General features: G+C 38.7%; 1 protein-coding gene across 19 annotated transcripts in view; it reads left to right on the top strand.

Annotated features, from left to right (window-relative positions):
- Nucleotides 1-20,850, top strand: part of ATXN2 (ataxin 2) — a 126,079-nt gene that overhangs the window by 50,335 nt on the left and 54,894 nt on the right. For 14 of the 19 annotated variants that reach the window (XR_008291519.1, XR_008291516.1, XR_008291515.1 and 11 more), the window contains exons 6-10: nucleotides 11,003-11,017; nucleotides 14,357-14,481; nucleotides 16,459-16,550; nucleotides 17,274-17,471; nucleotides 18,935-19,113. Coding sequence is in view for 13 of the 19 variants with exons in the window: in XM_053205781.1 (XP_053061756.1) it covers nucleotides 11,003-11,017; nucleotides 14,357-14,481; nucleotides 16,459-16,550; nucleotides 17,274-17,471; nucleotides 18,935-19,113 (609 nt within the window). In the remaining 6 variants the exon portion in view is untranslated. The remainder of the gene's footprint in view (nucleotides 1-11,002; nucleotides 11,018-14,356; nucleotides 14,482-16,458; nucleotides 16,551-17,273; nucleotides 17,472-18,934; nucleotides 19,114-20,850) is intronic. The other 5 variants (XM_053205778.1, XM_053205777.1, XM_027044377.2 and 2 more) reach the window with 1 other exon arrangement.

Raw genomic sequence — 20,850 nt, 5'->3', positions numbered from 1 at the left:
ATTTCATATATTTCTACTTTTTGATTGTCATGAATAATTCTGCTGGGATCATTGATGTTCTGATTTTTGTGTGGATATTTTGTTTTCATTTCTTTTGAGCATGTACTTAGGAGTGAAATTGCTCGGACATATGTGAGAACTCAAAGTTTAACCTTTTAAGGGAACTGCTGGGATGGTTTTTGAGAGTGGCTGTGTCATTTTACCATCCCATCAGCAGTATGAGGGCTCCAGTTTTTCCATCCCTTCATCAGCAGTTGTCTGTCTTTTTTATTACAGCTATCCTGGTGGGTGGTTGTGAAGTAGTATCTCATGTGGTTTTGTTTTGCATTTCTGTAGTGATTAATGATGTGAATCTTTTCATGTGCTTATCTCCTTTGGAAGAAGGTCTATACAGATCTTTGCCCACATTTTAAATTAGATTATCTTTTATTACTAAGTTGTAAGAATTCCTTAAATATTCTGGATACCATTCATCCCCTTATCAGACATGATATGTTTTCCCCATTATGCGGGTTGTCTTTTCACTTTTTTGCTGGTGTCCTTTAAAGCACAGAAGGTTTCGGTTTGGATGAAGTCCAGTTTATCTTTGTTTTCTTTGTTGTTGTTTGTGCTTTTTGTGTCCTATCTAAGCAAGTTGCTTACTCTGAGATTATGAAGATTTGTTCCTCTGCTTTCCTGTAAGATTTTTATAGTTTTAGCTCTCATATTTAGGTGTCTGATCCATTTTGAGTTAATTTTTACATGAAGTCTGAGGTAGGGCTCCAGCTTCATGGTTTTTTACATGTGCATATCCAAGTACGGTATTTTGAAAAGACTGTTCTTTTTCCCATTGAACTGTCTTGGCACCTTTGTTGTTGAAGTTACATTGATTATAAATGTAAAGATTTATTTCTGGACTCTCAGTGATATCCCACAGATTTGTATTATCTGTCCTTATGCCAGTATTATACTGTTTTGATTACTGTACCTTTGAGTAAGTTTTGAATTCAAGTGTCAATCTTCCAAGTATGTTTTTTTTCAAGATTGGCTGTTCATAATACATCTTTCCATTTATTTAGGTCATCTTTAATTTTCTTCAGAAATGTTTTGTAGTTACCAGTGTACAAGGTTCACGCTTCTCTTGATAGCTTTATTCCTAAGTATTCTATTTTTTTGGATAAAAAATATCCGAAATGGGGGTGGCCGGGTGGCTCAGTCAGTGAGGCCTTCGACTTCAGCTCAGGTCATGATCTCACAGTTTGTGGGTTCGAGCTCTGTGCTGGCAGCTCAGAACCTGGAGCCTGCTTCTAATTCTGTGTCCCCCTCTTTCTCTGCCCCTCCCTTGCTCATACTCTGTATCTCTCAAATATAAACATTAAAAAAAATCCAAAATGGAATTTGTTATTGTAAATGGAATTTAAAAATTGTTTCTCGTTTTCAGATGAGAACAGTATTGTTTTACAGTCTTTATACCTAATGTAAATCTTTCTTTTGACTCTTAGTAGGATAGACACTAAATTTTGAGCTTTAAGTGAGAACATACTTTGAGCTTGTCTGTTCTGCTTCAGTATTACTTATTTATTAACTTTCCACTGATTATGCCATTTATGCACGTCTGCTTTGTAAAATTCCTTGTCTGTAATAACCAAAACAACTTTGTAGTTAATATCTTAGAGGGTCAGATATTTGTTGTGTTTCAAAGTAACAGTATTTTATAAAACAACTTTTGGAGATAAAAGCCAAAACTTTCTTTCCTTTGAAGCAAATGATAAGTAAGAGTGGACAACCTAACATATCTAGTCTAGAGTGAGTCTCAGAGACTATGTAAGCTGAGCTGGATTTATCCTTTTAGCTCATAGTACACTTCCGAAGTAGTCCCATCTTTTCCATCCCTCCTTTTTCTTGAACTGCTTGTAGTGAAATAACAGACACAAGGACTATTTTGGCTTATGTTTGGGAAGAAAGTTACTGTTTTCTTCCTTTTACCTTGCTTTGTAAACTTTTCCTTGATAATGTCACATCCTCATTCTTTTCTTCCTTTCTGTTTCCCTGGATAGTTTGTATCCAAACATTACTGTAATTTCCTAGTTAACTTCCTTCCAGATCCTGTCACTTCCAGTCAGTCTTGGACATTAGCACAAAGAAATTCTTAAGCATTGCTTTTATTTTCATTTCTTAAAAATCTACAGTATCCCCTGTTGCTTACAAAATAAAGTTGAGATGCTATACCTTAACATTCAGGGCCCTTCCCAGGGGAACTTCTCTTTTTTCTTTTTCTTTTTTTATTAAAAATTTTTTAAAAAATATTTATTTTTGAGACAGTGCAAGAGACAGCGTGCAAGCAATGGAGGGGCAGACAGAGGAGACACAGAATCTGAAGCAGGCTCCAGGCTCTGAGCTGTCAGCCCAGAACCCAACGCGGGGCTCGAACTCACGAACTGTGAGATCATGACCTGAGCCGAAGTTGGACGTTTAACCGACTGAGCCACTCAAGTGCCCCTTTTTTTATCTTAGTGTAAGAGAGAGAGAGAGAGACCGGGTGGAAAGGGACAGAGGGGAGCGGGGAGAGAGAGAGAGAGAGAGAGAGAGAGAGAGAGAATCCTAAGCAGCCTCCATACTCAATGCGGAGCCTGTCGCCTGGCTCAGCCCCACAACCTTGGATTCACAACCTGAGGGGAAACTGAGAGTCAGATGTTAAACCAACTGAGCCACCCAGGTGCCCCCGACTACTAAAATGTACTGTTTTATTTATAGCACAGTAGTTTGTTTTCCCCTGCCTCCAATGAAATGTCACGTTGAACATGTTTGCAACAAAGTAGTGGTGAGAGGAAAGTTGGGAAGGGGGTGGTGTCCTAGAACCTTGACTTATCCAGCTTTCCTTTTGTCTGTTGAGGTACCCTTAAGAAATCATAAGGTTCATGGAACAAAGTTGGAGAGCCAGTTGTTTACCTCATGTACCGAATACTCAGCATTCCTATACTCTGTGTGTGACATCTTTTTTCTCCTAATGCATTATAATTTTCTGCAGTTTAGAAACATAGTTTATAGAACTAGGGATGTGTACTCCCCATGGTGGCTAGCATTATGTTGTACAGATAGAAGGTGGTACCCAACATATATTTATTTCCCAATTGATATTTAAAAAATTTTATTATACTTACTACATTCAAATCAGAGGAAAGCTAGTTTTGTTTTTTCCTTACTTAGACATATTGCCATAAGACTATTAGAAACTGGAATTACCACTGATTTTCAGGAAATTCAAGAAAGCAGTTGTTTCTAGCCAAATCTAAAAATGGCTTTCCGACAACATGACATATCCAGATTATATTTTTCTTATAGAAGATTGCTTCTAGGCAATCTTAATATCCTTCTAGGCATTTTAATTTTCTTTTAAAATATAAAAAACAAAATCCTAAGTGTTAACTTTAACATAAGGCCCAAATGATTCTTACACAAGTGAGAAAAGACAGAAACACAGGTAAGGGAGTTAAGTATTAAAACATACATACATACAGTCTATTTGAAGTTATTTTAAAATAATTAATTTGCTTTTCGTATTGGGTGTGTTAGAAATGCATATGTATTTGGATTTATATCAGTGTATACAATGTATTCATTTGTGAAGAGTAGTATCAAATCAACTTGAGTTTGAAACGGTAAGATTAAAAGATACCATACCTTAGAGAATCATTTATTTTTATTTTTGTGCTAACCAGGGTAAAAACACCCCCCTTTCTGCTTGTGGGTCACAAAACTCATTTTCCTTGCTCAGTGCCCTAGAGGCAAAGATAGGATTAATTGGTTCTTCTCTGTTTGAAAAAATGACATCCTTTTCTATTATAGTAGGAAATTATTTTTAAATGACTTAAAATTTTGTATAAGATTTAGGGATACAAGTGGTTGGCCTTCTGTTAATTTTGTTGTGTTGGTATGTCCTATCCTGTACGATGTTGTTGGGTGTCACGTGACTGTGGACCAGTGTGTTCTTCCTTATGTTAGCCTCTCCATCTACTGGAAAGTCACAGTTTTGCCACTTTGTATTTTATTTTATTAAACAAGACTTTTTTTAAATTAAGATTTTATTTTTAAGTAATCTCTATACCCAACATGGCGCATAAGCTCAGAACCCCAAGATTGAAAAGTCATATGCTCCACTTACTGAGCCAGCTAGACACCCATACAGAAAACACTTTTTTTTTTTTTTTTTACCTCTTAAAAATTTTTTTTTAAAGATGTTTTATTTATTTTTGAGACAGAAAGCATGAGCTGGGGAGGGGCAGAGAGAGGGAGACAGGAGACCGAAGCGGGTTCCATGTTGACAGCAGAGAGCCTGATGTGGGGCTCGAACTCATGAGTGATGATCTGAGCTGAAGTCAGACGCTCAGCTGATGGAGCCACCCAGACACCCCTAAAAATTTTTTTTTTTTATTTATTCATTTTTGAGAGCGACAGAGACCGAGCACGAGTGGGGGAAGAGCAGAGAGAGAGAAGGAGACACGGAATCCAAAGCAGGCTTTTGGCTCCCAGCTGTCAACATAGAGCCCAACGCAGGGCTTGAACCCTCAAACCTTGAGATTATGACCTGAGCCAAAGTTGGATGCTTAACTGACTTGAGCCACTCAGGCATCTCTCCACAAAAGACTTTGAAAGACAGATGTTTGGTTGAGAATTTCAGCTGCTGGCACAAGAAGATACAAGTAGAGATGGCTTTGTTGCTTCTTTCGGTGGGGGGTGGTATGTGCATTGCAGAGAGAGATCCTTGTTTCTTGTCCTGACCCTGCCACATTTGAAGTCAGGATGAGGTATATTTTATTTTTAATAATTTGTATTAGCTCTTCCCAGTTTGTTGTCTCTCCCAAATTTTCCAGGTAAAGAAAAAACTTTGGGGCTGACTTTCTATGGATCTATCTAACCTCAAAGACTTGAATTTTGTGGTAATACAATGTCATCTCCGTGGTATATCAGATAAACTACTTATAGCATTTAAAAAACATAATTACTTATTTTGAAAGAGAGAGAGAGCAGGGAAAGGGCAGAGAGAGAGAGGTGGGGTGAGAGAATCCCAAGTAGGGTCCATCTACACTGTCAGTGCAGAGCCTGATGCTGGGCTCGAACTCAAGAACCGTGAGGTCATGACCTGAGCTGAAACCAAGAGTTGGACTCTAAACTGACTCATGCACCCTTTAGCATTTTAAATATTAAATATTCTGTTTGATATGCCCAGAATTAAAATTAGGAAATAGTTGTGGTCATTCATAATGGAATGTATCTGGTGCTGCATTTTTTAGTGGGCAAGTGCTGTTGTCTGGTGTATTTTATAACTGTAGCCGATTGGTGTTTAGAACGGAAGAGTATAAACCTTTGAAATGCATTCAAGTTTCCCATGGTTTTGTGGCTGGGACCCTGATACCTTCAGATGTTTTTGCAATGGTAGATGTTGTAAGAATTAATTCTCAGGTTGGTCATTTGGAACAGAACACTATTCCTATGTAAACCTATGTCTCCTAAGCTATATTATTCAGTACCTTTCATTTCTATCTTATTTTAGCCATCTGCTTTCATGACTTTGTCATCATCTGTAACTGCTTTTCTTTCATGGTGCCCCACCGCCCCCCCGCCTCCCCGCCCCCCCCCCCCGCCCCCCCCCCCGGGTCTGCTCTGATCATGGTCAGCTTAACCTTTACTCTTCTACTCCCTTTTTTCCTGTCCCTTTTAGGACTCTGACCTTTCCATGGCCATCTTTTTTTTTTTTTTTTTTTTAAACCTGTTTCTGCCACCTTTATCACCCCCTTTTTTTAAAAAAAAATTTTTTTTACATTTATTTATTTATTTTTTTGAGAGACATAGAGCACAAGTTGGGGAGGGGCAGAGAGAGAAGGAGACATAGAATCCGAAGTAGGCTCCAGGCTCCGAGCTGTCAGCACAGAGCCCGATGCGGGGCTCGAACTCACAAACCGTGAGACCATGAAGTCATGATCTTCGGTTCAAGTGAACCGAAGTTGGATGCTTAACTGACTGAGCCACCCAGGCACCCCTATGATCACCCTTTTTGATTCCTTACTCTGTCACCTCATTTCCTTTATCTATCACAGAATGTTCTTTCTTCTTGCTTTTCAGAGCATATAGGCAGAGTCCTTAACCTGGATCCATGGATTCCCAAATGGTTCATGGAGAGGATTCAGGGCATTGATAAACTTGGATGGGAAAAAATATTACATCTTTGTTTTCACTAGTTTCTGATTGAAATTTAGCATTTCTGGGTGCCTGGCTGGCTCAGTCAGTGGAACATGTGACTCTTGATCTCGGGGTCATGAGTTCGAGCCCCACCTGGGGTGTAGAGATTACTTACAATCAAGCAAAAAAGAAATTTAGCATTTCTTTTCCATTAACAAATCATTAGTATTAGCAGTATCTGTGACTTTAGGACTTGTAGAACTCAGTTAATTTCATATCACTTGTATAGATGTAGACATCTTGACATATTATGCTCCTCACCTTTTGAAAATTATAGTATTAAATTTGCTGTTAGATCTTATAGATTAATGCATTAATAAAGAAGCATGTGTATTACTCTTGCACTGATTTGGATTTTCAGATTTTGATGCCTACATTTCATTATATTTGATCTCTTTTGATTTCCGATTTATTTTATGCATTTAAATCCATAGGCTCCCCCCAAATGCTAAGGGGGATCCATGGATAAAAGAAAGGTTAAGAATCCCTAATCTAGATAAAGGTTCCCTGTGCCCCATCTCCTTGCATTTCTCTCATTATTATTTTATTATTTTTTAAGTAAGCTGTGTGCCCAATGTGGGGCTTGAACTCAGGACCCCAAGATGAAGAATCACATGCTCTAATGACTGAGCCAGCTAGGCCCTCCCCACCCCCCTTTGAATTTCTCTCTTACTCCTTTTTCTCCCTCTTGCCTGAGAACGCCTCCATTTGTCTCCTTAGTTTGTTGTGCCTGTGCACACATCTTGGCCCCTTGCTGTGTTCATTATCCCCATCTCGTTTCTGTTTTTTTTTTTTTTCTTTTCTAACATGTATCTTGTTTTAATACTTTGCAGAAATATATGTAGATAAAAACCTCAGTATTTTATAAAATATAACTAATGCCTTAACCTCTAGTATGTGTAGTCTTTGTGTAATCATTTTTGTTACTTGAAGATTTGGGATAATCAGGGAACACTACTATTGATTGATTGATTGTTGTTTTGTGTGTGTGTGTGTCTGTGTGTTTTAAACTTTAATTCCAATATGGTTAACATACAGTGTTATATTCGATATACATGTACAATATAGTAATTCAGCACTTCTATACATTACTCATTGCTCATCATGGTAAATGTTCTCTTAATCCCCATCACCGTTTCACCCATTCACCCTCCCCGACCCACCTCCTTTGTAGTAACCATCAGTTGTCTGTAGTTAAGAGTCTTTTCTTGGTTTGTGTCTTTCTCTCTCTCTCTTTTTTTTCCTTTGTTTCATTTGTTTCTTAAATTCCATGTATGGGTGAAATCATATGATATTTATCTTTCTCTGACTTTTTTCACTCAGCATTATACTCTCTAGATCCATCCATGTTGTTGCAAATGGCAATTCATTCTTTTTATGGTTAAATAATATTCCATTGTATATACCACCTCTTTATCCATTCATGTATCAGTAGACACTGGGCTGTTTCCATAATTTGGTTATTGTAAATAATGCTGCAATAAACAGGCACATGTATCTTTTTGATTTAGTGTTTTCATATTCTTTTGAGTAAATACCCAGTAGCGGAATTACTGTATTGTATGGTAATTTTATTTTAAAGTTTTGGGGGAAGCTCCACACTGGTTTTCACAGTGGCTGCACCAGTTTGCATTCCCAACAGTACACAAGGATTTTAAATAAGAAATTTATTTATTTATCTATTTGTTTATTTTTTTATTTAAAGAAAGGGACGGTGCCTGGCTGGCTCAGTTGGTGGAGCGTGTGACTTTTGATCTTGGGGTCTGGAGTTTGAGCCCCACTTTGCATGTAGGGATTACTAAAAAAACAAAAAGTGCTCAAGGATTCTTCACATCCTTGCCATCACTTGTTGTTTCTTGTGGTATTAATTTTAGCCATTCTGAAGGTATGAGGTGATATCTCATTGTGGTTTTTGATTTGCATTTCCCTGATAATGTGTGATGTTGAGCATCTTTTCATGTGTCTTTGGCTATCTCTATGTCGTCTTTGGAGAAATGTCCATGTTTTCTGCCCTTTTTTAAAAATTTTGTTTTTTTATTTTAGAGAGGATGAGTAGGGGAGGGGCAGAGAGAGGGGGAGAGAGAATCTGTAGAGCTCAATCCCACGACCCTGGGATCATGACCTGAGCTGAGATGAAGATTTGGATGCTCAACTGACTAAGCCACCCAGGTGCCCCTCTGCCCATTTTTTTTTTGTTTTGTTTTTTGTGTTTTTGTTTTGTTTTGTTTTTTTGGCGTTGAGTTGTAGAAATTCTTTATTATTTTGGATACTTAAAAAAAATTTTTTTTTAATGTTTATTTAAAAATTTTTTTTTTAACGTTACTTATTTTTGAGACAGAGAGAGACAGAGCATGAATGGGGGAGGGGCAGAGAGAGAGGGAGACACAGAATCCGAAGCAGGCTCCAGGCTCTGAGCCATCAGCCCAGAGCCCGACGCGGGGCTCGAACTCACGGACCGTGAGATCGTGACCTGAGTTGAAGTCGGACGCTTAACCGACTGAGCCACCCAGGTGCCCCTTTAATGTTTATTTTTAAGAGAGACAGTGTGTGAGCAGGGGAGGGGCAGAGAGAGAGGGAGACACAGAATCTGAAGCAGCCTCCAGGCTCTGAGCTGTCAGCACAGAGCCTGACACAGGGCTCAAACCCACAAACTGGGGCGCCTGGGTGGCTCAGTCGGTTAAGCGTCCGACTTCGGCTCAGGTCACGATCTCGTGGTCCGTGAGTTCGAGCCCCACGTCAGGCTCTGTGCTGACTGCTCAGAGCCTGGAGCCTATTTCGGATTCTGTGTCTCCCTCTCTCTGACCCTCCCCCGTTCATGCTCTGTCTCTCTCTGTCTCAAAAATAAATAAACGTTAAAAAAAAAAAAAAAACCCACAAACTGCAAGATCATGATCTGAGCCGAAGTCGCACCCTTAACCAACTGAGCCACCCAGGCCCCCCTATTTTGGATACTTTTTACTGGATAGGGTTTTTGCAAATACCTTCTACTCAGTAGGTTCTGTTTTAGTTTTGTTGTTTGTTTCCTCTGATTCTGTTTCCGCTATTTTGATGTGGTCCCAATAGTTTATTTTGCTTTTGTCATTGTCAGAGAAATTATTGCCTGTGCTCTCTTCTAGGATTTTTAGGGTTTCAGGTCCCACATTTAGATCCCTAATCCATTTTGAGTTATTTTTGTTTAGGGTCCAGTTTCATTCTCCATCTTGTTTCTTTGTACTGTTCTTTAATGTTATGTATTATGTGGTTTAGTATATGCTTATAGTATAAAAAGTCATATAGAACAGAGGAATGTAAAAAAAAAAAAAAAAAAATGTAATCTGCCTCTGGCTTCCAATTCCACTACCCTGGGGAGGTCTGTGGACTAGTGTACAATTTGGAAAATTTTTATCTTAGTGATATTCAAGTCTATCTTAGAGCTAACCCTCTACTTCCCCCTACTTAATTCCTGCTTTGTGTTTTTGAAGGCATAGATCAGCTGTCACTTGTAAAGCCACAGCCTTTTATTCCTCAGAACTTAAATTTTAGTACTTTTTACATTAGATTCTAAAAGATTTGCTTCATGTCTGTAACTACTCTCCTACACTTGGGAGCTCCTTCAGGAAAAGGCAGGGATTGTGTCTTAGGCCCTAGCCTCTCCAAAGTCAGTGACTAAGACACTGTAGGTACTCAGTAAATGTTAAGAATGAATAAATGGCCTCTCAGTTTCCAGGATGGCATCCACTGTAACTGATACGCTGCGTAAAATGGTCCACATACAACAGATGGTATATGGTGAGAATAATTTTTTCAAAGTTCTCGAAAAAAATGTCACAGTATTCTTAATTGATGAAAACAGAACAATAGCATTGGAATAAATTTTAAAAAATTGATCTAGAACTTCAGTGAGAAAAAGCAGATTTAGTTGAGAGATGAAATGGGCAGCCTAGGGGTTTGGCGAAGACTTGTGGAAGCACATTTGACTATTACTGATGTTAATTAAGTCTGGTAATGATTTTTAAATTTCATCTAGTTTTATGTCATCATGTGGTTTTAATAAATTTATATTTATTCGTAATGTGTCACTAGCATTTCACTTATTTCGCTATTATTCTGATCCTTTAAAAAGGTCTCAGACAACTTGGAGTGATTTTTAAGAATCATAATTGGGAGGTAAAAGAGGAAGAACTGAGGAGCAGAGCTTATATGGTATTTCCTGGGTGTGGGACTGAGGGATACTCAGGAGAGAGGTGGTGCTTTGGTTGAAACACTTCTTTCTTCTTCTTTTTTTTTTAATTTATTTTTTAAAGTTTATTTTTATTTTTGAGAGAGACAAAAACAGCATGAGTAGGGGAGGGACAGAGAGAGAAGGAGAGAGAGAATCCCAAGCAGGCTCTGTGCCATCAGCACAGAGATGTGGGACTTGAACTCAGGAAACCTCAGGAAACCATGAGATCATCACCTGATCCGAAACCAGGAGTCGGAGGCTTAACTGACTGAGCCACCCAGGCGTCCCAAAACACTTCTTTATTATTACCACCAGGTGGCACCACTGGCCCAGGGTGACTAGGTTTCTGCCCAGAATGAGAAGGGAAGGTTTTGAGAGCCCATCGCTGTGGGGGTAACATAGAGGGGTTTGCAGGTGTGTGTGTGTCAGAGGGAGGTACATGTATACCCTTTTCCCCTCTAGTCTAGAGCTTTTGGTAAACTGAATGTGTATAAGGCAGGGAATGACGTACATGAAGAATTTAAACTTTTATTATCTTATCTGATAATTTTTATTGTTTTTCTTTTTTTCTTTCTATGCCTGTAGTTCCTTCAGAAACAGGTAACATTTTTCTGACAGCCTCTTTGTATTCTTGCATCTTGCTTTTATAATGCTTATGTTTCTTACCATAGAGGGTAATGGAAAATTAATATACTCTCACATGACATTGGAAAAATCTGCATGCAAATTGCCACAGTTGCGATTAGATTATAGACAATTAATTTTCCAAACTTTGCAGAAATCCTGGCTACAACATTTTACTATTTAATACCAACATTGTTTTTTCAAAAATCCAAACATGGGCGCCTGAGTGGCTCACAGTTAGTCAGGTGTCTGACTCTTGATTTTGGGTCAGGTTATGATCTCACAGTTGTGAGATTGAGCCCCGCCATCAAGCTCTGCTCTGTGTGTGAAGCCTGCTTGAGATTCTGTCTCTCCCTTTCCCTCTGCCCCTTTCCTGCTTGCAGCTGTGCACGCATGCACACACTGTCTCAAAAAATCCAAACATTGAATTTTCAGAATTTACAGTATTAGATATTGTTCACAGTGTAGAATGAAATATCCAGGCCTTGCCTCCTTGTAGCTGATAATAATAGAGTGTTGGCCTGAAATATGGTGTTTATGACCAGGGTTTTCCCCAGTATCCTAACACTGTAGCTTCATTTTTGTGCTCTCTACTTCTGTTCATCTTTTTTACATCTTCCTCTAAACTCTTTACTCGTCTTTAAAAAGGGACTTTCTGTGGTGCCTGGGTGGGTTTTTTTTTTTTTTAATGTTTATTTTTGAGGGGGAGAGAAAGAGAGAGAGAGACCGAGTGTGAACAGGGAAGGGGCAGAAGGAGAGGGAGACAGGATCTGAAGTAGGCTCTAGGCTTTGAGCTGTCTGCACAGAGCCTGACGCAGGGCTCGAACTCATGAACTATGAGATCTTGACCTGAGCTGAAGTTGGATGCTTTACCGACTCTTGAGTTTGGCTCATGTCATGGTCTCCTGATTCGTGAGTTGGAGCCCATGTTGGGATCTGCTCTGACTGTGGGGAGCCTGCTTGGGATTCTCCCTCCCTCTCCCTCTCTCTAGATCTCCCCTGCCCCTGCCCTGCTCACAGGTTCACTCTGTCTCAGATAAACAAACCTTAAATAAAAAAGGACTTTCTTTTGAGGAGGATTTAAAAGCAAGAAATATCAGTATTAAGAGAAACACAACTTTTGTGTTTCCTTTTCCCCCTTTCTGCCTTGAAAGAAAACTGTCATGCTAAGTAACAACATGCGAGTAGTTTACTCCTTTTACATGATCGGTAAACAGATTTAAGATAACAATACAGTATTGAAAAAAAATCGGTTACTTATTAATGGACTCTTAATACAGCCTAAAATTGTGATCAGCAGATTAAAACTTGGTTCAGTAAAGTGTTAGATGCTTGCTTTTCCACATTGGGTCCCTTTTGGTTTTGTGTAGGATAATACTGATAAGAACACATTTTTCAATTTGAGGACAGCTTGACTCAGTCCTTGTCTTTCCTGAACACTTTGACAGACACACACGTGCACTTCTGTGAGAATAAGTCCATTTATGTGGTTCTGTAAAAATATCTCTTGCTGCTTTGAGCTTTAATTTCTTGAATAAAAAGAGTATCATCTTCAGTTCTGGGTTGCCATGTAAGTAAATGCTTTATGCACTGAAGCAGATGCCTTTCAAAAAACTAGTGGAATTAAAACATGAATAGGATCAGCAGTATAAGTTAATAATCGTAATAATCGTATTGCTTACTGCAAAACAGGACATGACTGGCTTGAATTTTCCTGTATTATAGTTTTCTGTTCTGTTTTTGCGAGAAAATAGGGAATTTCAGTAAGTCCAGGAAGTTATGACGTTCTCTTGAAGTTTTACTGGCAAAATTAATTTTTACCAAGAATTCGTGCAACCATAAGGTGATATAGAATATGGCTTGTATCAGGTGAATGTCATGTAAGGCCAAGTTTTTGGGACCATTAGTGTCTTCCATCTGAAGGTGTCATTATGAGGACAGCAGCATTCTGTTAGACCCTCTTAGAGAGCTTTTCCAAGGTGCGCTCATCTTCTGGTGGATGCTCTGTCCCACTCCTAGCTAAGGCGTGCTGTTGTTGGGATCCCCCCCGTTATGCTCTTAGCTCTTGTAATTGCTAGTAATAGGAGCTACGCTGCTGCAAGAGCTGGCAGCTAAGCCCACAGGTGCAGTTATGCTTTTATTTCCTGGTGTGCACGCACACACACCCATCCATCCCTAGTTTGGGATGAGAGGAGGTAAGAGCTAGTAGTGACACTGGGCTTGTAGTGCCATGCCTAAATTGGCTGGCTCGAATTTCTTTGGAATCACCTTGCCCACTGGGGAGCCAATGACCGTTATAGAAATCGTACCAAATAAAAAAAATTCCTCTGGAATTTTCTCTTTTAAGAGACACCGCTGTTGATACTTCCTTTTCCAACTCCTTGGTGGCAGCTTATAGTAAGGGTGAAGGCATAGTGACTGGGAGCTAGTATCTTGTAGCAGAAAAGTGTGATTCCCTAGCCCTGTGCTAGGTGATAACCCTGTGGGCCCAGCCATTTAAGCGCAAGCCTGTATCTTCAAAGCATTTCCCCATACTATTGTTGCCCAAGTAGACTTTTACTTACCTGGTCCTAACACCTATCTAGAGAAAAATTTTCTTCACTGGACAGCAGCTACTAGATATTTCCTGTCAGCTGAGCATAGTAATGCTCTCACAAGCTAGTGCTCCTCATTAACATTAGTCAGAGGAGGAGAGAGCACAAAGAGTGAGAAAATGTTGGTGGGAAGTCCAGGTACATAGGCCTGCCACCTGAACCTTCTGGGGATAGGTGACACTGTGGGGCCTGAATTTTGTAACAGAGTTACAGGGAAAAATGGATTCTGTGAAGGGTTTGGTCACTTCTGTGAAGGGTTTGGCTTCAGTTACTAATGGCGAGAGTATGTTAGGATATTGCCCTCTGCATGTAGACTTGGATTCAGAAGTTAAAATATTTTCATATGTTTGGCTGCAGCTCTGAGATTGTATCTAATTAATGGATCCATTAAACAAAAATCCTACTTCAGGTTGGATTGATAGAGATCTTCTGGATCACTTCTGAAACACAAAGTACAGTAATTATTTTTAATATAATGACTTGTGTGAATACCTTAAAACATACTTCATATGGCTTAAAATTATTTGGGAACATACCTTCACTGAAAGTTTTTTGAAGATGATGGTATTAGAAGCATTATATCTCTGAAAGCATACCATTAATGCTATTCTTTCTATTTCATAATTACTTTTCACATACCTCTTTGTTGATAATGTATGTATGTATTAGTGTAGCCTGTTGTCTGGCTGTATGATCTTTCAACTAAGTCCATCTTCTGCAGATGCTTTTACTGACTCTGCTATCAGTGCTAAAGTGAATGGTGAACACAAAGAGAAGGACCTGGAGCCCTGGGATGCAGGTGAACTCACTACCAGTGAGGAACTGGAGGCTTTGGAAAACGACGTAGTAAGTAAAATCTTTTTGCTTAGTATCAGACTGTGGTCATGTCATGTGATATGGTGTGACCTCCTATCATTTAGTTTTAATTGAAGTATATTGTCATCATTGTAGCGAAGGTATTTAAAGCAGCAGTTTTTTTGTCTAAACAGAGACTTCTCCCCACATTTAGGAATTATTTCTATGTTTTTAAAGTAAATCATAACAAGCAACTTACAAATTTAAATTGGGAAGTATGGGAAACTGGAAATACTGGCATGTTTTGCTTTGAAAGCTTTACAGAAGAAGGCAGCCTAAGAAAGGGGTGTCTTAATTGTTGACTTTACCTAGAGGTGAGGTCAAAGTATGACTCTTAGGCTTCTTGTCTGAGGAAGAGGTACTCACTATTGAGATACGTAGTGAGTTTACATAGTTATCTATAGACATTGGGATTAGAAGACTTCAACTTTTTTTTTGAGAGTTTAAGTTTTTTTTTTTTAATTTTTTTTTTTTAAAGTTTATTCATTTTTGAGAGAGAGAGAGAGAGAGAGACAGAGCATGAGCAGGGGAGGGGTAGAGAGAGAGGGAGACACAGAATCCGAAGTAGGCTCCAGGCTCCAAGCTGTCAGCACAGAGCCTGACGCAGGGCTCGAACTCAAAAACCGTGAGATCATGACCTAAGCTGAAGTCAGACGCTCAACCGACTGCGCCACTCAGGTGCCCCATAGTTGTTTTTTTTTAAGTTTTAAGCGCAGAGCCTGACACAGGGCTCAAGCTCATGAACCATGGGATCATGATCTGAGCTGAAATCAAGAGTTGGACACTCAACCACCTGAGCCACCTAGGCACCCCAGAAGACTTTTACTATTTACTGGATATCCTTCTGCACAGTTTAGATTTTTTATCTGGAACATATACTACTTACGCAGTTTTAAAGCCTCTATATGTAACTGATCTCCAGCCCACATATGTTAGCCTCAAGCAGTTGCTTGATTGGTGGTATTACAGAATAGTCATGCCTGGAGTAGCACAGAAGGACCCAAGATTGATGGGTGCCTTCAGAGGCAAGCTTTAGTATTAAAGTTGCCATCAGAAATACTGGGATGATGCTGTGTCCTCTTTCTGAGATGGATAAGGATCATGCACTCTATTTTGTCCCTTTACGCCATTCAGACTTTAAACGTTGAAGGGGTTGCAACATTAGTGAAATGACTATCTAGGCATTAATATTCACTAGTGAAGATTCTTGCAGCCTCTGTCCCCAGTTGGTTGATTCTTACAGATTAAAGAATGCAGGCTAGCTTTTGAGAATGGTAGTTTCCTCATAGAAGTGTAGAGTTATCTACACTGAGGTTACAGGTTAGCATACTGAGCCCTTTGCTCAGGACCCATAGAAGCTGTTAATGTTGAGACCAGTTCTAAAACCCAGCTCTTGTGACTTTGCACAGTGATTGTGTGTTTACTCTCTCATGCTGCTGTCTCTTCGAGCATACCCAGGGAAAAGGGGAGGATGGCCAGGATCTGGTACCATGCTCACACCTTGAATTAGGGATGCAGCAGTGAAAGCTTTGGCTTATTCCCTTCTTCCCCCGAAACTCTGGAAGTATTTTTGGCTATCAGAAAGCATCCTTTATCCCTCGTAGATCTCATGATCAGTCAACTCAAGAAGGTCTCAGGTATTTGCCCTATAGAAAGATGGCTGTTAAGGAGTAGGGAAAGAATTCTGACCTGAATGCTTACGTTTTATGAAGTAACTTGAAATGTTCTAAACTTTTACAAATATTGTCTGAAATAATTGTTTTATATAGTCATTTGCCACTTTGTAAGGGGTGATATATAGAAGAAAAATTTTTTCTTAAAACGTTTTTAAAGAAAGTTTTTGCCTGTTTTTTAATTAGCTAGATTTTGCTGTTATATATGATAGATAGTGTTAATGTAGGATATTAATTGTACTTAAAGAAGAGAAATACTTTGTCATTTTGAAAAATGAACTTTATTTTCTTCTAGTCTAATGGATGGGATCCCAATGATATGTTTCGATATAATGAAGAAAATTATGGTGTAGTGTCTACATATGATAGCAGTTTATCTTCATATACGTAAGTTTAGAAAATTGACTTTTTTGAGCGAATTTGTCTTTGATTTTCATCAGCTTATGTTAGCATGTTGAATAAATAAGTATTTCTGTTGGGTTTTAGTTTAAACAATTATGTGAAAGAATTAATCCTGTCACTACCTAGGCTGATAAATTCTCATTAAAATGGAATACATTTAGTTTACATATAACCTAATTTTATGCTCTAGATAATTTTTTTTTTTTTAATGCTGTAAAAACTCTGAATTTGCAAGTATAGATGTTATGGGGCAGTAGTCAATTTAACCAGTTTTGGAAATGTTACATTCCTCTAGGGAAACGTGAAACCGAAAAAAAAGCTAATTTTGATTTATACATAAGTAGATCAGTGTAATTCTTTTATAGTTTTACCCGTATTTCAAGCTCTCAGCTTTTTTTTTTTTTTTAATTTTTTTTCAACGTTTATTTATTTTTGGGACAGAGAGAGACAGAGCATGAACGGGGGAGGGGCAGAGAGAGAGGGAGACACAGAATCGGAAACAGGCTCCAGGCTCTGAGCCATCAGCCCAGAGCCTGACGCGGGGCTTGAACTCACGGACCGCGAGATCGTGACCTGGCTGAAGTCGGACGCTTAACCGACTGCGCCACCCAGGCGCCCCTCTCAACTTTCTTAATAGTGTTTTGGGACAGTTCTATAAACTGTGACTTTAAAATACTCACTTTGCTTTTTCTTTTCCTCACGTTTCAGGGTACCCTTAGAAAGGGATAACTCAGAAGAATTTTTAAAACGAGAAGCAAGGGCAAACCAGTTAGCAGAAGAAATTGAATCAAGTGCCCAGTACAAAGCCCGAGTGGCCCTGGAAAATGATGATAGGAGTGAAGAAGAAAAATACACAGCAGTTCAGAGAAATTCGAGTGAACGTGAGGGCCACAGCATAAACACTAGGTATTTAAAGGAAATCATGATGCAGTATTTTGGATACACAACTCAAGGTCTGTGTGAGAAGGTGTATTATTATTATTATATTTCATCTTCCTTTAATATAGCTTAGGTAGAGAATACAAGTGGAATTGGTTTAAGATTCTGTTAGAGAAAAGATTATAGTAATTTTGGAAAATATTTTTTGAGCATTGAGCTTTACGAAGCCAAGTGTTGGAAATACAGTGATGAGCAAACCAAGGTTTGGAAGAGCTGCTTAAAACACAGTGATTAGATAGGGGTGGGGGTGCACAGAGCATAGTAACAGATCGCTAGGATTTGCTAGATTAGAGGTGTGTTCAAAGTATTAAGAATATCCAGAGTGAGGATGGCCTACCACGTAACTGTGGAGTCCGAGAACGCGTCACAGAGGAGGTGATGTTTTGTGATAAGATAGTACATGTGTCTACTGCCCAGAGAGAAGTATGAGAGGGGCATTCCTTGCATGGTGAAAAGACACATGAAAGAACCTAGCCAGCTGGGGACGAGGCTGGTTATTTTGTATGTCTGGAATACAGGGTGCTGTTGGGGGTGCAGTGTTGGCATCTGGTGATAGGAACTGAGGTAGTGAAGGACTTTGTGTCATGTTAAAGAGCACCCTGTAGGCAGGGGATGGTGTGAATGAACTCTGGGACATTTGAGAGTTGGTTGAAACAGGGAGACTAGTTAGTGTATTGAAATTGTTCAAGTGTGAGAACTTGGTAACCACCTAGGCCAGGGCTGGCGATAGAAAGGTTAGAAAAACCAGTTGACCCTAAGGTTTATTTGATAACTAAGTTGATTGATGTTTGTACTGGTAAAACATAGAGCAAGTGTGAGGGGAGATAGAGTGAGCTTATTTGTTCAATTTATTGCAGTTGAGGGGCTCGCAAGCCTTAGATAGATTTAATTCGTAAACACGTGTTGAGAACCATCTGCTACATACCTGATAGAATAAGATATAAATTCTTGAAGACACAACTTAGAGTCTGAAGATTGGAATTAAAGTGTTGTTCAGTGGGAGATTTTGCGACTGTGGGACTGGCAGTGTGGATTTTAGGATTCATCAGTATTGCTGGTATTGAATGAAAATCCAATGACTAGCCACAGACCAAGAGGAAACAAAATAGAGAAAGCAAGGACACAGAAAGTTTCAAGAAGACAGACCACATTTGATATCAGAATCCGCCGTCTAGAGGCCAAGTAGGATAAGAATGAATACACTTGTTAAACTTTTTTGCTTAGGAGGAGAATCTGAGAGAAAAGGAAAGGCTAGAGGCTAGACCTGAGGGTAACATGGAAGAATAGGGGTGTTTGGGAGTGAGACAGTTTGGTTTAGTGTTTAACCTTTTTATAACAAGCATTCACTTCTGCCTAAATTACTTTTCAATTTGTTTCATTGGCCTGATATCTATTAGGATAAAATGATTTAGAGGATCTCTCATTTTCAGGGAAAATAAATATATTCCTCCTGGACAAAGAAACAGAGAAGTCATATCCTGGGGAAGTGGGAGACAGAATTCACCGCGTATGGGCCAGCCTGGATCGGGCTCCATGCCGTCAAGATCCACCTCTCACACTTCAGATTTCAACCCGAATTCTGGTTCAGACCAAAGAGTAGTTAATGGAGGCAAGTATTTTGACCAAATTTGTCAATGTCAGTGATCAGATACATAGTTTTCTAAGTATTTAAGTTTAGTATAATTGGTAAGAGCATGCACACCTTCAGTGATTTCTGTGGAGTAGTTTTTACTTCAAAACTATTTAAAATTTGCTTTTGTGGATATCAAATTAGTAAAATTTGTATAAGTCTTTGGCATATACTGTATTGAGTATGATGAGATTCTCACATGTTATGATAAAGTGCTAAATTTAGCCAAAGATACTCAGTTGGCCAAAAAACACTCCACGTATAAAGAAATTGGAAACTTTGGGTAGGTTCTCAATTTTTTAAAACCCTGGATGATAAAATGATTTAGACACAGTTTATATGGAAAATCCTAGTCTGTGTGAAACACTCAGTGGTTAATACAGGTTCATTTTCATAAACTGTTTATACATTTATATTCTGCTTACTTCAAGAAAGGATTTGAGGTAACTTGCTGTACAAGACATGACCAAGAGTCATGTGAAGAAGGTGAAGAAAGAAATGTGCTTAAATAAACGATAAGAACAACTCTTAGTTTAAGGATGGATATTCTAGTTTAGCAGAAGTAAAGTGAAGGAGACTTGCATCTTTAGCAAGAAGATATTTTTCCGCTCTACCTCTAAATCCTAGGTTGTGGATCTTCCGTGTGAGTCTGGGATACTGGACAGCAGTGTTTTAGGCCACAGGGAAATACAATAGCAATACTACTTTACTCACCCGGGGAACAAAGTAGACGTTCAGTTTAAGGTATTCAAGTTTGGAAAGCTAAAACGGAAAGTAGAGAACACTGAGTTTCCAATTTCAGTTGTTTCTGTTGAGTCTTTCTCCAGAATTCCTCTCCAAATAAACACTCTTGAGTATTTTCTGTACTTACTATTGGGGATGAAATTTCTTTGCTCACTGAGTAAAGAATTTTAGTTGTTTATGAACAGAATTTCCAAGTAAAAAACCTGAAGGGGGCTAGGAAATGTATGATACTCAAGTGTGTGGAACCCTATGGAGAGGAGACCTGGACTGTTTCCTAAGATTAAGGTAAGTGCTGTGTGCTATGTAATGTTACACATTAGCTGTATCTTTACCTGTGCCTGTCCCTCAGTGTCACTTTATTTGGTGATGACTGCTCTGTAGTTGCATTGTTTATTAAGCAGTCTCTTAAATAAGTGTTTACTGCATAAATTATTTAGCAGGTCCCCCTTCTTTTTTCTAATTTGTTAAGATTGGAATGTTTTCTTGAAAAGGCAATGAATATTAACCTTTGTCACTCCTGTGACTCAAAAAATAGTAGTAATGGTTTATTTCTACTTAAAATGGACTTGCTTGATGAGATTTCAAACTGAGTCTTCAAGTATAAACTAGATGAAAATCACAGATGGTTATAAAAAAACCAGTATTTTTAATGGGATATAATAGCTGCTGCTTATTTTCATGTTTCAAAAGCTAAAACTAATATAGTAAATAATCTTATTTTCCTGAGTTTTGTGATTTATTGTGTGAAATTATCTAGTTTATGTTATATTCCTTTTAATGATTGATTACTGAGAAACAGTTATAGAACCAGGATTAATAGGCTGAAAGTCTTAACTGTCTTCTTCAATAGTATGTGTAGATCCTAATTAACCCTTTGGGAACGTGTGTTCATTTAAAGAGACTTAATTTTAAGGAGGTTAAAGTAAAATGTGAATTTATGTCAGTTAAGTTATGCTAAAACTTATCACAAAT

Source organism: Acinonyx jubatus, chromosome D3 (assembly GCF_027475565.1).
Source record: "Acinonyx jubatus isolate Ajub_Pintada_27869175 chromosome D3, VMU_Ajub_asm_v1.0, whole genome shotgun sequence".
Lineage (NCBI taxonomy): Eukaryota > Metazoa > Chordata > Mammalia > Carnivora > Felidae > Acinonyx > Acinonyx jubatus.
This window is presented reverse-complemented; position numbering and strand designations above follow the sequence as displayed.